Source organism: Gopherus evgoodei, chromosome 1 (assembly GCF_007399415.2).
Source record: "Gopherus evgoodei ecotype Sinaloan lineage chromosome 1, rGopEvg1_v1.p, whole genome shotgun sequence".
Taxonomy (NCBI): Eukaryota; Metazoa; Chordata; order Testudines; family Testudinidae; genus Gopherus; species Gopherus evgoodei.
Window position 1 is genome coordinate 161,855,927 of NC_044322.1, and position 18,646 is coordinate 161,874,572.

At 38.4% G+C, this 18,646-nt stretch overlaps 1 protein-coding gene across 2 annotated transcripts in view; it reads left to right on the forward strand.

Moving 5' to 3' along the window:
* The window catches only part of DSCAM (DS cell adhesion molecule), a 662,018-nt gene that overhangs the window by 590,927 nt on the left and 52,445 nt on the right, over nucleotides 1-18,646 (forward strand). Inside the window, exons 23-27 of one of the 2 annotated variants that reach the window (XM_030577471.1) lie at nucleotides 442-605; nucleotides 4,543-4,641; nucleotides 4,956-5,144; nucleotides 6,744-7,034; nucleotides 11,403-11,579. In XM_030577471.1, the coding sequence (XP_030433331.1) occupies nucleotides 442-605; nucleotides 4,543-4,641; nucleotides 4,956-5,144; nucleotides 6,744-7,034; nucleotides 11,403-11,579 (920 nt within the window). Of the gene's footprint in view, nucleotides 1-437; nucleotides 606-4,542; nucleotides 4,642-4,955; nucleotides 5,145-6,743; nucleotides 7,035-11,402; nucleotides 11,580-18,646 lie in introns of those variants that run through there. The other variant, XM_030577483.1, reaches the window with a different exon arrangement.

The following is an 18,646-nucleotide window of genomic DNA, read 5'->3' on the forward strand; positions in this document are numbered from 1 at the left end:
AAAAAGAAAACATTCATGAGTATAGTACATAACACACATTTTGCTCTTTTCTAAACATACTGGTCATGCATTGGATAGTCATACTGTAACTGTATGGACAATAATTTGATCCAAATATTGGATCAGAAGTGATACTTGGAAGCTATGAGAGAGAAATCCATGTCCCATACCAGTGATTATGATGCATTGTACAACTTTGAGTTACATTATACCCCGAGTTGGTTGTACTTTTTGAAGGGGTTGATAATTAAGGAGGAAGTCCTCTCCTTTATTATTCAAATCATAGCCAAGATTCCCACTTATCCAAATACTGACCATTGGCATTTTCCAGCAGCATGCTTCCAGTGCTGCTTTAATTAAAGAGGGTCCTGTTCTTTCTTTTGTTTGTTTTAATCCGATTGTAACTTCTTTAATGTATGCATTTTGTTTCCTGTGAGGTAGTAACGGGACACCCAGTCTAGTGATGATTGATGGGCGAAGAAGCATCTTTAGCAATGGCAGCTTTGTTATCCGTACTGTGAAAGCAGAGGATTCTGGATATTACAGCTGTGTGGCCAGTAACAACTGGGGTTCTGAAGAAATTATTTTGAATTTGCAGGTACAAGGTAAGCCAGTTGGACCTTTTACATAATTGTTTTGACGGTCTTATCATGGCTGTTAGTTAATGTGTAAGAGTGTGTGTAATGTATATTTAAGTGTGTTTGTGCGCGTGTGTTTGCATGTCTATGTATAAACAATATTTTTGCAAATTTAAATAATCAAAAATGAGACATGAGAACTCATAAGAAAGGTTCTCCTAATAATGATGACTTGGCTGCTTCGCAGTTTATCATCCTGTATATTTTTTGGTATACATTTTGCAAGCTGAAAATTAATATGATAAAGTCATTGACTTCAGTGGGACTGTTCATGCACTTAAAGTTAAGCATGCGGATAAGCATTTGCAGAATCAGGTCCAAAGTGTTCACTTTCAATTGATTTTGAGTTCTACATAAGGAAAATAACATCTTATGCTCTTACTGTTGTTATGTATATATAAATATATCATTTTAAAGTTGCAAAATTTAACAGTAGCTGAAGATATTTTGTTTAAAATGTCCAAATCAAATTTTCCTGGACTGAGACCTAGTATGGAAAACTTCAACATGAAAGGAGAAATGTACAGAAAGCTATGGTGACTATAAGAGGGGGTATTAATATTTTCCCCTACTATAATCTTAGTTAGCAGGTATTACCAGGTACCTGCTATAATATTTTTTAAATGTATACAGTCACCCAACATGGTATTGCTAGGTGCACAAACAATGTGAAAATATGTGTAACACTATTGTCAACAAAAGCACACAATGTTCATGTGCGCACACACACAAAGATCCCTCAACTCACAAGACTCTCCTCCTCTTTCCCCCTCAGTGCAAAGCTTGAGCAAATAACCCTTGCAATGTGCCTTAACTATCAAAACTTATCAGACATGGGAAATATATTACTGAATTGAGCACATGGAACGCTCTTTGGAAAACACTCTGTTCCCAGTCCCCAGATATATGGTCCTAAAAATTGTCAGCTCAAGTAGTCCAGCAATTTAGAACACAAAAAGAGAGGTGGTCTCTATGGCAGTGTAGGTATTTCTATGTATCCCTATCTATTAAGCCTGAAACAAATGTCAGTGAGTGCATTAACTCACCTAAAATCCAACAAAGAAGCAGGCATGCTTTTTTGTAGTGTCTGAAACATGATCACAATAGGGAAATGGGACAGAAATAATGTTAAGTTGAAGCCTTGTTTCTTGTAGTCTAATACATACTTTCATAATTGTATATTCTCAAAGTTATTAAACTGCAATAACTAAAAGCAAATCACTATTAATTCCTTGGAATAAAGGGAGATTGACATCTAATATGTGGGATCTTAGGTGGAGAAGGTGGGAACTGTGATGAAAAATGTAATGTTCAATCTTTTAGGGTGTAATATGTTCAGTAACTCTCAGTGGAAAGTACCAAAGCAAAAGGAATAAGGGAGAAATGATACAGTACATCTGATGTAACTAATCTTCCCTGGAGTATAGAGTTTATTTTTTCTCCAGCACTCACACTGTACGTAGCAGTTAAGTAACTAAGATCAGCCCCCTATAAACGAGGTGAAATTGGTGGTCTTGCTTCAGATCAGCACTGATCAAATTGCTGTCCTGTGACTTGAATGGGAATTTCAGCAGGAAATTACTCCAGCTGTTTTGCTCTGGGGAGCACAAAGAGTCCATAAATCCAGCTGTATTTACAACTGCTTTGTGTCACTCGAATAGCGCTTAGTAGCTGAAGCATGCTAGTGAATCTGATCTATAGGATGAAATTCTGGCTTCACTGAAGTCGAGTTTTGCCATTGTTTTCAGTGGAGTCTGGATTTCACCCATCGTGTTCTATTTCATATGCTTCAGCCTCCAGTTTCTTTCTCACTTCTATCTATGGTGAAAAAAGAGATGATATCTATATTAAGATTCTGCTCCCTCCAAGCATTTTTGGGCAGGATGTCTCTGACAGAGCTGAGTGAGAAACAGTTTTCCAATCCTGGGAATATTTTCAAGAGTGTGAAAATATTTTCTTATTCTGAATCAGGACTAAATTTTCACAAACCAAAATAATAATAATAATAATTAATAATAAATTCAGTTCAGGATAAGTGAAACATTTCATTCTGATCATTTCAAAATGTTTGATTTTGGCATTTTTTCCTTCATGCCTCTTTTTCACTCTAATTGGCTTAGGTTTCTAAACAAAAAGTCATTTCAAACTGGACAAACTGAATTTTTCATTTTGAAAACATTGAAACAAAAGATTTTGACAGTTTCAAAAAAATTTTCCAAAAAAATTTCACTCCAGGAGATTCATTAAACTTACCTGTTTCTCAGACAGTTTTGGTTTTGATGTATTGGCATTTTTTAATGAAAAAAAATCATAAAAAAGTTCCTGATCAGGTCTAGTTTCCAATCCTAGAGATTTCAGAGGTCTTTCTTACAATATGGACTACATCATAGAATTCTTAGGAGGAACATGTAGATGTGTAAATGATAGGGACAAGGATTCCCTCAGAAAAGGGCAAATGTCAGAAAGATTTTTATCCAGTCATCAGTACCTGAAAGTAAGGATGGATAAGCCTGATTGGGTAGAAAGAGAACAAATCCAAACTTTCAGACAAAACCTCGACTTGAACTGAACCTATGTTGTGATTATAAAGTGTACATAACTTTTAAAAAAATATTAATTTATAATAATCTTGGACCTCTACGTTGATTCAAACTAGGAGCAGAAGGGGACAAGAAGTGACTAAATACCCCACAAATTTTCCTTGCCATATTTCTGGCCTAACTGTAACCAGGCAATCCCAGAAATCATACAAGAGCTTTTTCTTATCAAATTTCTAGTTCAGAATTGTGAATCCAAGTGATTCAGATAAAGTTTAGATAAATATTCAAACCCTAAGCCTCTGGTCCAAACTGAATCAACTCTTTGGAATTTCACTTATCACTACTTGTTAATTTTTTAACAAACAGCATTAGCTTGGCAAATGCTCATCTTCAAGGAGTCCACAGCATGCCCTGCATTTTTAGTCCCCCCATTCAGGAATTCTCAGTTAGCATAATAAGACTAGATAAATAGTTCAATTGGAAATCAAAGCCATGTATGAATCTACCAAAATGAACCAGAATATTGCAAGATGACCTCACTTGATGGAATCATGATATTTTGTCACAGTGAAAAAGAAGGAGGGATGGTCACTTACCCACAATCAGCCCCAGATGCACTTTGCTCTGGGAATCCATCCTGTATGCCCAGGCAAACTCTTGGGTCTGATAGACTCTGTGCACAGCAACAGAACCAAAACTTTTCCAGGTTCACCCACCTCTTGTTGGTAGTGCTGCATCTCTTCCATGTGGATGGGCATCGTGAGTGGAAGAGAAACATCTGGAGATGCTGTGGCAGCTTTTGCAAAGAGGAATCTGGATTTCCTCATGGCAGAGATACTCCATTCCTATGCCATTTTATGCACACAGCTAAATTTTCAACACATGGAGCTGAACAAAAAATGTGTATGTACTCACTTTTGCATATGCGATTACCACTATTTGGTGCAAACGCATCCCTGTGTGTGCCATTTATTTGCAAACCAGCCTCAATTTCCATCAGCTAAACTTGCAGCCATTGCACTTAAAACAGGCATGAAAATTAATAGAAAGTTAATTATGAGAGGCCACGTGTATTCCTGGTCAGTTGGAAGGAGATCCTGCAGGACAGCAGAGCTGAGAAATACAGATGTTCAGAGAAAAAATGGGGAAAAATGAAAGATAAAATTGTATAGAAATTTAAATATAAAAAATGAGAGCTTGTCTGCTCACTTCTAACTGAGGGTGTCAACTATACAGACACTTTGACAGAAATAATTTGCATTTTTGCCACACAAAACAGTTATTTGATAAATGACTGTTAGAATGTTTAAAGCTATGCATAATCATTTAAATCTATTTTCTATTTTTAACTCCTTCCCATCCAGTGCCACCAGACCAGCCAAGACTTACTGTGTCCAAAACCACATCTTCTTCTATCACTCTTTCCTGGATACCTGGAGACAATGGTGGTAGTTCTATCCGAGGTAATAGAATTCAGGTTAACTATAACTTACTAAATTATCATCTCTTTAGAGGCTTGGCATATAATAATGATTAGGGCTCCGTGTCTGTCACGGAGGTCGCAAAAGTCACATATGCAAGTCATATGTATATTTATATTACACAGAATCTATTGGAACTAATCCAGTAAGAAGAGAGTTCAATATCTTTCTGTGCTAAAGGGTTTCTTAATGTATAAAATCCTCATAATATCTTGTCATATTCAGCAGAATTTGTGATTTGTATCTTCTAAAGAAGTTAGGTAGCTGGTTTATCATTGTCTTTGCTTTTCTTGCAGGTTACATACTGCAGTACTCTGAAGATAATAGTGAGCAGTGGGGTAGTTTTCCCATTAGCCCTAGTGAACGGTCCTACCGTTTAGAGACCTTGAAATGTGGTACCTGGTACAAGTTCACACTAACTGCTCAGAATGGAGTGGGACCAGGACGCATCAGTGAGATCATAGAGGCCAAAACACTAGGAAAAGGTACTGAATTGCTGTCCTGTTTACTCAGACAGTTAATGAGTGTGAGCTCTCCCATCCTGCTATAGAAGTAATTCTGTTGTTATGGTTAGAAAGAGAAGCACAGATGTTCCAATTTTAGTTGCTTTGAGGATTTTGTTATTGCTTTTGAAAACATTGTTTGCATTGTTGTTGTAACCATGTTGGTCCCTGGGCATGAGAGAAACAAGATGAATCAGGGGTCCCCAACGCAGTGCCTGCGGGCGCCATGGCACCCATGGGGGCATCTAAATACGCCCACATCCTGGCCGGTGGTGGAGCATCTGCCGAAATGCTGCTGAATTTCTGCGGCATTTCGGCGGCGATGCCTCTCAATGATGTCACTTGTCAGTGGCAAGTGGCGTCATTGAGAGGTGGCGTTGCCACCGAAACGCCACAGAAATTCAGCAGCGATGCCTCTCGATGGCGCCACTTGCCGCCGACAAGAGACGTCATCAAGAGGCATTGCTGCGAAATGCCGCAGAAATTCGGCAGCATTTCTGTTGGTGGAAGGTACAAGCTTTCAAGATCTGGGAAAGGGAAAGATTTTTTGAACTAAATACAAGTTGGGATAGATTGTTAAGCAGAAGGGGTACATTACCTCAGCTACCTTGTCTCTTTGAAAACATTTTCAGCTACGTCTTTATCATGACAGACTAGGTTAGGTGTACAAGCCCTTATGTGCACCTTAGCTGCTTCTCTTTCTTAATTTAACTGGTCCCAAAATGATTTGGTAAATTTTACCTCTGAATCTGAAGTTTTTAGCATAGCTGTCCTTTTTTGTCCTTTTTTGTTAATTTAAAGATATACAGTCTGTTCCCTCTACTATTAATGGGACTTGCCCATATGCTTCAAAGTAGATCTATTCAGAAAACAGAATTTCTGTAGCATGGGAAATTCTAGTATTTTTGACATTTGTTTTGATCTTGAAATGGGATGAAAAGTCAAAATATCAGCTGGTTTTCAGGAATGAAAAGTTTAGATTCAGAAACTTCAAAACAAAACATTTGGACATTTTTGAACAAAACAGTGTTTCATTTCAAAATGTCAATATTTTGATGCTTTTGCTTTGAGTTTTCCCATCACAAAAACAGAAAATTATATCAAAATTAACATTTTACCACAAAATCTTTTGATTTTGACAAAACCCCTTATACCTCAAAATTTATGCCTGAAATTTTTTGATCAGTTCTACTTCAAAGGAAGAATATAGCCCTAAAGGGCAATTCACTAATGTAGAATTTTTTTCCAAGTTTACCTGCCTTTCTATGACACTTTCACTTAGTTTTCTATATATTTGGTTTTTGTTTGGGCAGCAGCGAATAACATTCTGAAATGTTGGTTGTAGATTTTCAAACTGACTTGTGCAGAAGTTCAAACTGACTTGTGCAAGTCCAGTCCACACAGAAGTGCATGCACACTATTTCTGGGTTTAAAAATCTGGGTCTCTGAAAAAAAAAACATTTTAAAACAGGGAGAAAAATTTGAGAATGATTTATGAAAAAGGCAGGACTGTCCTGTCAATTATTCCTTATTTATTTTTATTTATTTTAAGTATTTCACATAAAATATAATTTCTCTTAGAGCCACAGTTTTCCAAAGAACAAGAACTCTTTGCCAGTATTAACACCACTCGAGTACGATTGAACCTTATTGGCTGGAATGATGGTGGTTGTCCAATCACCTCCTTTACCCTGGAGTACCGGCCATTTCGGACCACAGTATGGACAACTGCTCAGCGGACATCACTTTCTAAGTCCTACATACTATATGACCTCCAGGAATCAACTTGGTATGAACTGCAAATGAGAGTGTGCAACAGTGCAGGCTGTGCAGAGAAACAGGCCAAATTTGCCACACTCAACTATGATGGCAGTAAGTGCATTCATTTAATGTATTTGGTTTAGCTCAGTGGTTCTCAACCCGCGGCCACCCAGGCCCCGCAAGCTCCAGAGGTCCAGGGTGAGGCAGCCGCCTGGCCCCGCAAGCTCTGTGGTTGCGGTGGAGCAGCCGCCCAGCCCCACAAGCTCCAGGGGTCCGGGGTCGGGGTGGGGCAGCCGCCCAGTCCCACAAGCTCTGGGGGTCCGGGATCAGGCAAAGAGGAAGGGATGGCCCAGGCACAGTGGGGATCTGGGGTCAGGGTCCGGGCTGCCACTGCCCTGTCACCCAGCCTCTGTGGCCCAGGTAACATATTGTGGGTCACATATATGGCCCACAATGATAAATAAGTTGAGAACCACCGGTTTAGATGCAGTTTTTGTGTAATATCTAATGTTTCTCTTCCATCCAAGAGTCATTTTGATCTTTTTTTTATGACTAGTGCCTGTAACCATCACCAGAAAGAGTGTGATTGGCTGCAGTGTCATTCCCTGGAGCTTCTTTGTGACAGAACTCCAAACCCACTAAGTCTGAGTCTGAACAACTCAGAGTGCAGGACTAATAGTTAAAACTAGTCCTTTTTGAGTGCAGTAAGTTATTTTGGTGCAGGAGGTTTCCTTACTGTGTTATACAATCAGTGCTGGCTATAACTCAAGTACCATCAGCTGACTTCTTTAGTGTTTTACCTAGGCCCTTCTGTCTGCTCCTTCCCGATCCTTTCACACACAGTTTTTCTGCCTTTTCCTGACATTTAAAAAAGCCAAGCACAATAATTACTGCATGGCTGGATCTGCTGTTTTAAGCTGCACGTTAGGTTGGGATGTCGTGAAAGGCACAGACCAGAGTGTATAATAAAAGAACTAGAGCAGTTAGCCACTAAATTCTTATGAAAAACTGTTTCCAAAAGGCAGCTCACATGCTTTTTGGTCAGTAGACGGTAAATAATTTCATTTCACATAATGTTATCTAAGTGCCATTTAACTTTGTGTGCTACGATATGGAATTTGCAATAAGAAGACAATAAAACTGTAAAAGTATTTCTATTTCAATGGGGTACTGCCTCTGGTCAACCTGAAAATCTCACAAAGAGCAGCAGACATTTCTGACACTGATTATCCCGTTTGATAACAGTGCTTTGGTAGTGAAGCTCTACAGCCAAAGTGGCTACAGTCAGCCTTAGAGAAAGAGAGTTTGATCTAGAAAAATGAGCACATAACTGGGAATCAGAGGAGTTTGTAGAGCAGAATGGGAAACAGAATTTTATTTATATGAAAGGATTTTTTTCATCCCAGATTGAGACAAAAACCATGAAATTCTGAAATAATTTGTTGTAGAAACACCAAAACATTCCTGCAGCAGGGATGTTTTTCAGTGTTGCCAAAATGAAATGTACTCCCTCTGTCCTCTTGCTCCCTAACTGCTCTCTGGTGGGCTGCCAAGATAGGGGGGAGCCACAGAGCTGGAGGCAATTTTCCAATGGAAACTCAAAATATTCTGGCAAAATTTAAATATTCCTGAGGAAAATTTTGATTTTGCAGAAGGTGAATTTTCTATTAGAAAATCATTCAGATGTGAAATTTCTAACCAGTTCCATTCATGAGTGCTGATCCTGACCTTTTGGACTCATTGTGTAACCTAGGACAAGTCATTTAACTGGTCTTTATTTCAATTTCCCTACCAGTAGAAAGGAAATAATAATACTTCTGAATTTATGTACTGTAAGTTGTTTTAGGGATTATTGTATTGGGGTTTTAAAATGTAAAGTGCTACAGACGAGTGCTTGTTAGCGATAGTAGAATTTGGGTAAAACCTTCAGAAAGTTAGCAGAAAGTTCTTAATTGCACATCTTTTCAGTTGTTTGGTTTGCATTCAGTTTGGAACAGCTAATAAGTGTTAGGTTAAATGCCCTAAAACGTAAAGCTCTGTGTACAGCCAGTTAGTCTGAAAGGCTAGAGCATTCATACTAGAGCTCTGTGAAATTCTTTGATTTCAGTTCCCACACATCAGCTAACCTTTCCCAGTGATTTCAGTTTGCAGAATTTTGTGTCCCTTCTATTTTTGCTTGCGTTTCAATTACATTCAAACCAAAATACTTAGGTTTGGATACTTAGCTGTAAGTATCCACTGAGTATAGGAGCGGGGATGGCATGGGGGACTACAAAGGAGCCAGTTTTGGATCTCTAATTCTAAGGCTGGTTCAGTTCTAATCCTGGAATAAATTAGAACAGTTCAGTAGCAGCTCTGAACTACACTAGTTGACTAGGCCCACAAAGGCCCATCCAACAGCCAAAAATAGCTAGAATGCAGTGAATAAGACATTCTGGAGTACAAGGTCCAGAGTGTATCATGGGATATGTAGGCTGACTGGGGAGGCTGGCCCATAGGGATAAATGGGCTCATGAGGCACCCAAAGTACAGCTCCTATGAGGCACCACAGCAGCTCAGGCAGATGCAGATGAATGTTGAACTGATCCAAAACAAAACATTTGCAAGCTGAAATTATTTATAATTTTTTGTTCTGTGAAAGGTTTTGATATTTTAACTTTTAATGGCAATTTGGGATGAAAAAAAATGTTGAAATATCAGAAATTGCCATGAGATGGAAATTTTGGTTTTCGCTCAGCACTAATTTCACACACTAAACATCATCCACTGATTGTGTGAAGCATATATAGTTCTATTAAACTTGTGGTACATATTGTATTAAACTAGCAGTGCTCATCTATAATGTACCAGGTTTGCACTTTATTTAGAATAGCTATAGAACATTTAATGTATTTACCTAAAAACTGAGGTTTTAATTGAAAGTTAGGACACTATTTTAATACCACTTAAGTCAAAATATAGCATCTTGAAAGACATGTTTTTAGATACTACTGAGCCTAACTCTCTCCTTAGCCAAAGGGTATGTGTAACTGTAAGTGAAGGCAAATTTTAGTCATTAGTATGTGGGAGAATTTGGGATGATTACTTTGCAGAGATTAGTTTGCCCTTCATTAGTTTGCAGCTCTTTCCATATCTTTAGCTGATCATTCTCTCCATCGTTCCTTTAGCTAACCATTTCTGTTAGTTCTGTGTAAATGTGTTTTCATGTTTTACTCTATAAAGCTGTTATTATTCTTGGTTTCCTATTAAACCACATTATTTCTGGTATAACGTGAACACTGTAGCTCAGCAAAGGGGAAAAAACCCTACACAATGTGTATGAAAAATGCTACTGTATGAAAATAAATGTGCTGAAGTATCTGAGATAACCTTGGATATTGGCACATCCTGTGCTTACCCAAAGTCCTTCAGGGTATCACTGTGCTTATTATGTTCAAAACAAGTAGCTCAAAAAGGGTGTAGATCTTTACATTTGATCTGTAATTATGGCACTTACATTGCATCACATCATAATACTTCTATGATTTTGTATGCTACTTAATGAGAGACAGCCATATGACGCAATACAGCAGTTAAGATGTAAAAGAGAATGTATCTGTTTTTAAATCCTAACCTCCTATCCATTCAGCAAGCAGATAGCCAGTTTTACGCTTCAGTAGCTGGTTAAAATTAAATAGCATCCATCTGCAGTCATCAGAGTTCACAATACTTACATATTTCTACTCATGTTCCACACAAATCTACATTTTATAGCCCCATTTGTGGATGCATACAGCAGGTTACTAGCAATCAGGAAGTGAATGAGAACCTTCTTATGATTAAACAGTTTTCTTTAGAAAGTGCTGCATGCTGCTTATATCCCTGAAAAGAAAACGAAGGGTGAAGTATTACAGACCATATGTCAAGTAATGATGCTGAAAATGCAAATGCATCCCAAAATGAAAAGACCAAGTTGCCTGACTCTTATAATGGCTGTGCTATATAAACTACTTCCCCTACTCCACTTTTAAAATCTCATGATTTCCTCATATCCTTGTTGTCCTATTTCTTTCATGAGCTAAATCTCAGAAAGTCTTTATCAGCTTCAGAATTAGCAGCAGGTAGGTTATCTGAACTCAAGATCAATGCAGTGCTGCCCACTTAGACACCTGATACAAGAAAGTTTCTGTTTAAAGGGCCCATTTGGTGTACATAGCAGTGGATGTAAGTTCCTTTTTAAAGGAATACCTGATAAATGATGTAAATCTGTTACACAAATACTAATTTCCCATAGTAAAGAATGAAACAAATAGGTTAGACTTTAGATCTGCAGTTTCTTTGTAATGGTTAAATATGTCATGTGTGAAGGTAATACTATGTTGAACATGACAAAACCCTCTTAATGGCTTGTATGCCCTTGGAAGATACAGTACAGTTTCTATGAAAACTCAACCTTTTCTCTTCATTAATAGGCATCTAATGTCATGACACTGTTTCCAGGTACAATCCCTCCACTCATTAAATCAGTTGTCCAAAGTGAGGAAGGTCTGGCGACCAACGAAGGGCTAAAGATGCTGGTGACCATTTCCTGTATCTTGGTGGGGGTCTTGCTGCTTTTTGTGCTTCTGCTGATTGTGCGAAGGAGGAGGAGGGAGCAGAGACTGAAGAGACTCAGAGGTAAGAGAAGACATCTGGCATTTATTCCACATACTCCTAGTCACCTAGCGTGAATATATAAATGGGGCTGTGAAGAGAAAAGCTTGCGAGACTTTATATGGTGTACCAAAGATATTTTTCTACATAAAGTGTCATTTTCCTGTGATATTAAGTTAGTAATTATAGTAATACAGGTGATTTGTCTTTAAAAAAATCTTTTTTTACGGAAATGAATATTGTAAAGAAATAACTTTTTGAAAAATAAGTCTCTCATCTCCATAAGCAAAGTGTCAAGTAACAGAGGGTAGCCGTATTAGTCTGGATCTGTAAAAGCAGCAAAGAATCCTGTGGCACCTTATAGACTAACAGACATTTTGGAGCATGAGCTTTCATGGGTGAATACACACTTCGTCAGAAGCAAAGTGATTATTTTATCTGAGGGGAAAAAATCATGTATCCATTAATTTCTTTATTTTTTAAAGAATTTCAGCAACCCTTAGTTCCAATTTCTTTGAAAGATCATATTGGTTGTTCTTTGGCAGAGAGGGAAATCCACTTTTCAAGAAAACATAAGCCTGCATCTAGGATAATTCTGATGCAGTAACCAGATATCAATGAGCTAGAAAAACATGCCCATAAATTCTCTAACTTGCTCATATATATTTGCAAAAGATGTGATTGCATATTGCTTATTGAGATGGACATTAATTATATTGTATAATGTACTATATTATAGCAGGAGAAGTTTAATAATAGCATACTTCATTGTTCGCTTCAAATGGAAAAAGTTTTATACTGTCTATTTAACTCTGCTCTCCTATTATATCTCGTTTTCTTTGTTGTTGAGCTGTCCCTTTCTCTAATCATTACCGTATTCATACATAAGTGTCTGCACTTGACATAGGTATTCTAGCTATGAATTAATGCAATTTCATTGTTTCTTCTGATGAATGCACTTATCACTCCATCACCACTAATTGCAATGGGGGCAGAGTACCATATCTGCACCCTGCCCTGTGTGCTTCATGACTTGGCTGTGTTTGTGAAGCGTGGAGAATAGACATCAAGGCTTACTGAAATTATTTTGTTAAAAGCCTTTCAGAGCCTGCACTACATAATAACAAAAATATTTGTAATCCTTAAAATGAGTTTATTTCCAAGTACTGCATGAAAGAAAATTAGTCATAGATATTTCACACAACATGTGATCTTGATGACTAAAACTAGGGCCAACCATAGATTTTGCAAGATAACATGTGGAAATCCCTGTTCATCTTCCTCCCAATATTAGTATCCATCCTCCTCTACTTCAGGTTGCTTCTTGCCTTGCTGTAGTGACACCTGCGTGTGAGTTGATGCAGGGCCATTAGAACTGTCAGATGCATAGGTCACAGAGGAGGAATGATCTTGTATTTAAAGCACAGTACAGGGAGTCAGGTGACCTGGATTCTGTTTCTTGCTCTTCAGTAGGTTTCCCGTGTGACTTTAGTCATGTCACGCTTTGTCTCTCTGCGCCTCAATTTTCCTCATCATAAAAATGGGGATAGTGATACTTACCTACTTCTCAGAGATATTGTGAGACTCAGTCCTTTAATGATGTAAAGTGCTTTGCGATCATTGGGTGAAAAGCATTATTATTATGCACATCCAGAGTAATTATACCCTGATAATTAATTTGAGTTTTCATAGATTCATAGATTATAAAACCAGAAGGAACCATTGTGATCATCTACTCTGACATGCTGAATAACACACGCCATAGAACTTCCCTGCATTAATTCCTGTTAAAGCATAACTAGAGCCTATATTTTAGAAAGACTTCTAAACATTGATTTTAAAATTGCCAGTGATGGAGAATCCACCACAGCCCTTCGTAAATTGTTCCAATAGTAAATTATCCTCATGAAAAATGTGCACCTTTTTCCTGAATTTGTCTGAATTTGTCTAGCTTCAACCTCCAGCCACTGGATCTCATGGTATCTTTGTCTGCTACATTGAAGAGCCCTCTATTATCAAGTTTCTATTCCACGTGAAGGTAGACTCTGATCAACTCACCCCTTAACTTTCTCTTTCATAAACTAGATAGATAGAGCTCCTTGAGTCTTTTGATATAAGGCATGTTTTCCATGCACACAGAATGCTGCAAAACAATACTCAGCATCCTGACAACCTATTCTCATGAAAACCTGCTTTGGAACATTACATGGGGACTTTACACATGCCCATGTAATGCACTATCAAGACATTCAAGACCCCATTCTGTCAAACTGTACAGAGTGTGAAACTCACTCTAAAGTTCTTCTAATTTATTAAATTAATCCAACTCCGAGAAAAATTATTTGTGGTTCTTCTCTGAACACTTTCCAGTTTTACAACATCCTTTTTCAATAGGGGACATCAGAACAGGACACAGTATTCCAGTAGTAGTCACACCAGTGCCAAATATAGAAGTAATCATGGCCAGCTTTAGGCCGATTCGCCCAATTCCCCCGAATCGGGCCCTGTACCTAAGAGGGCCCCATGCTAGGGCCCCGCGCCTTAGGTGCCTTTTTATTTATTTATTTATTTATTTATTTATTTATTACTTACCCAGCGGCAGTCCGGGGCTTTGGCAGCATTTCGACAGCTGGGGGTTTGCTCCAGGGGTCTTCAGTTGCATTTCGGCAGTGGGGGGTCCTTTGGTGCCGTGGAAGACCTGGAGCAGACCCTCCCGTGGCTGAAGTGCCACCGAAGCCCCGGACCACCTTTCAAAAAGCCAGTCCTTAAAGTAATATAACTGCTTCACTCTTACTAAATATTCCTCTGTTCATACAACCAAAGATTGCATCAGCCTGTTTGGCCACAGCATCACACTGGGAGCTCATGTTATTCTAATTATCCAACATGAGCCCCAAATCTTTTTCAGAGTCACTGCTTCCCAGGATAGAGTCCCCCATCCTATAAATAGAACCTGCAGTCTTTGTTCCTAGATGTCTGATCTTACATTTCATTGTATTGAAAAATATATTGTTTGCTTGCCTCCAGCTTACCAACTGATCCAGTTGGTATCAGTGACCTGTCCTTTTCATTATTTACCACTTCCTCAATTTTTGTGTCTTCTGCAGACTTTATCAGGAAAAAATTTATGTTTTCTTTAATGTCATTGATAAAAATTATTAAATAGTATAGGGCCAAGAGCTGGTCCTTGCAGGACCCCACTAGAAACACCCCTGTTTTGACATATCTGAATCTAAACTTTTCATTCCTGAATAGAAGTTGATATTTTGACTTTTCATCCCATTTCAGGATCAAAACAAATGTCAAAATATTTCTTACAGCTAAAGTTTGAGTACTATCAGTAAGGCAGTTTTAAATCCATTTAATGTGTGCTACACTGTTTTTTGTCTCATTCTAGTTTCTTATTCAAAATGTTGTGTGGTACCACATCAAATGCCATATAGAAGTCTAAGTGTATTACATCAACACCATTACCATTATCAGCCCAATTTATAATCTCATCAATGAAAGATTTCAAGTTAGTTTGACAGGCTCTGTTTTCCATAAACCCACGTTGATTGCCATTAATTATATTATCCTTCTTCAATTCCTTACTAATTAAGTCCAGTATCAGCCATTTCATTATTTTGCCCAGGCCTATATTTACTTGGTTTGTCCCAGGTACCCTTTTAAAATTTTTGCAGAGCATTAGCTTTTATCTGTCATCCGAAACTTTCCTAGTGTTCCAAGACTTATTAAAAATCAACATTAATGGTCCAGAGAGCTCATTGGCCAGCTCTCTTAAAACTGTTGGATCCAAGTAGTCTGGAACAGCTGATTTAAAAATATCTAACTTTAGTAGATGCTGTTTAACATCTTCCTGAGTTCCTGTCACTATGGAAAGTATTTCATCATATGATATGAAGACATCATCGGGCTTTTATCCAGTTACAGAACAGAAATATTTATTGAATCATTATAATCCTAAAGCCATCACTGACTCACTTTTCACTGACATTATTTACATTTACATTTAATATAATTCTGAAATTGTTTTCTCTGAATAAAGGCTTTTAAAATATTTTTTAGGAAGTGTGAACATTATTGCATGGTGTATGTATCTTCATGAAGATACACAACTGAGGGAGAAGGGACCACTGTGATCATTTAGTGTCTGACCTCCTGTATAACACAGGACATAGAAAATCCTCAAAATGATTCCTAGAGCAGGTCTTTTAGAAAAACATCCAGTCTTAATTTTAAAATAGCCAGGAATGGAGAATCCACCACAAACCTTGGTAAACTGTTGTAACATTAAATTATCCTCATTGTCAAAAATTTCTAGTCTAGCATCCAGTTTCAGCCATTGGATAATGATGTACCTTTTTCTGGTAGATTGAAGAACTCATTCATAATATTAGTTCTCCATGTAGCTACTTATAGACTATAATCAATCTACCCCTTAACTTTCTCTTTGTTCAGTTACACAGATTGAGCTCTTTGAGTCTGACACTATAAGGCATGTTTTCTAATGGTTTAACCATTCTTGTGCATCTTCTCTGAACTCTGTCCAACGTATCAACCTCTACCAGAACTGTTCACGTTATTCCAGCAGCAGTAGCACCAGGGCCAAATGCAAAGGTAAAATAACCCCTCTACTCCTACTTGAGATTCCCCTCTTTGTGCATCACAGGGTCTCATTACAAAGGTAAAATAACCCCTCTACTCCTACTTGAGATTCCCCTCTTTGTGCATCACAGGGTCTCATTAGCTCTTTTGGCCACAGTGCCACAATGGGAGTTCATGCTCACCTGATTATCCACCATTGCCCCAACATCTTTTTCATAGATTGATGTCACTTGCAGTGCATTTTTTGTAAGAGCATTCTTTCCATGATCTATATTTGGTTACGGTTATGATCTAGAATGGGGTTATGGCTTCAGTTCTACCCAGGCAAATTAAGCAACCTACCCAGTATTCTCTTCGTTCTAAAGCATTTTAATGATTGGTTTAAAATGTGGAGACCGCTAAAAATTGTCTTCCTCCAGTGTTGCATGATGTATAATTTATTTATTCATTCAAGAACTCTCTGTACAGAGACACTACTTGGTTTTTAACCAGTTTTTGACCCAATTTTTCAGCTGTATTGGCTGAGGCACAAGGAGGTCAAGTGATGCCTGAGGTCATATAGTGATTCAGTAACTCAATATATAGTAGAACCAAGGAAACTGCGGACTTTCACTCTTTTTCTGCTATTAACCTAGCCCCCACTGTTACCAAAACAGTATCTCCTTTGCTTTGAATTTCAGCTCACTTTAACCCAAGCAAGAGATACCTGCACAGAATGATACCTGATACGTGGCAAAGCCCAATTTAAAACTGCAGTACAGCTCTGATTTCCCCAGTCAACCCAAATGGGTTAAGAAATATAACTAATGAGATCCCAGTGAGCGCAGAGCCTGGATTTTCCCATTTTTCACATCCTGATGTAGTCATGCACCAGAAGCCTTTCTAGCATAGAATCATAGACTATTAGGGTTGGAAGGGACCTCAGGAGGTCATCTAGTCCAACCCCCTGCTCCAAGCAGGACCAATCCCCAGATTTTTACCCCAGTTCCCTTAATGGCCCCCTCAGGGATTGAACTCCCAACCCTGGGTTTAGTAGGCCAATGCTCAAACCCGTGAGCTATCCCTCCCCCCCATTGTACTGTTAGCATGCCAATGAGTGTGAATTTCTGCTTCAGTTAATGTTTTGAACATATTGTTGTCTTATTACAATTGGCACAGGTGTTTTTTTACCAAATGCGTAAAGTATTCACAGACTTTGAGTCACCCTTCATGTTGTCTCGATACGTTAGTTTTCATTCAGTAAGTCACTGCCATGCACGTGTAAGCTTTGTGCAGAGCATGGAAGGCACATATAGCCCTTATGTATTATGTTGCTGCTATTGTCTGAGGCAATGGACCAACTTGGGCAATTGCTGTGCTAAATATTGGTGCTGCAGTTAAACTGCAGCATTTTCTCATTCAGTGCTGTATGTACCATTGCATAGTGCTGCAGGTTTCCTTCTGGCAGTCTGGGTGAAATTGTGAGGAGATGCTCCCTTACACAAATGTTCTAAGGCCAGCTAAATCAGCATATGGATACCCTACCACATATCTGTGGTGATGACAACATAAACTCACTCCATTTTTTTTTTCAGATACAGTGAGGAGCACAATATAGCTGAGCAGCAGCTGAGAATATCTGGAAAGAAGTTGCTTGAAACCAAGGGGAAAGGATACACATGTGGGCATATTGATGCTGCATTGCATTTATTCCAGACAAGTGGCACTGGGTGATTCACAGTGTATTTGCTTTCTAGAGCCAATTGGACAGGCTGCAATGAAAAAAAGGAGCAAACATTTAATTAAAAATTTTTTTCTTGGTTTCAACTAGCATTCCAGCTATCTGTAGTCTCACTGTAGGAACTATAAGTTGCTGATTTAAAGCTTCCTGCAGGGTAGAGGAGAGTTTTTATGTATCACAGCAATGTTGTTAAGTCTGAGTTGTGGATAATATTTGGATCTGGTCTCTCCATTATCCCAAATATTGCTGTAACTTGTCAGCACCAAGAAACACAGTTGAGAGCTGTAAGAAATCAGAACTTACTTTGCATCAGTGGCTGCATTTTCTAGGCAATATAGGCTTCCTTTTCCCTTGTCTTTTCTACATAAAGACCTTGCCAAGTCCGTAAAACCACCATCAACTCCAGCTGGAAGCAGAAGCAGGCCCTTAGTTTGGTTTATAATTTTAAAAATATTGTTCTTGTTATTATGTAGCACCATTTGTATAAATTGTCAATCAACTGTTAACAGCAAAACCCATTGATGTAAGAGAGAGAGAGAGAGGCTCAGTGGCACAGTGATTCAAATGAGATGGGGCATTTCAAGTGAAAAAAAACCCTCTCCTCTCCATTTCCCACTATCTGATCTTGCATTGCATAGGGAAAAAGAAGGTTAAAACTGAAAGAATGGAATGAGCAGAAGGGGAGAACAAACATTCAGATACTTCAGTCAGAGTGAGGTATAAAACCCAGCGTAGATGGATAAGGTGGCTGGTGTCAAGATGT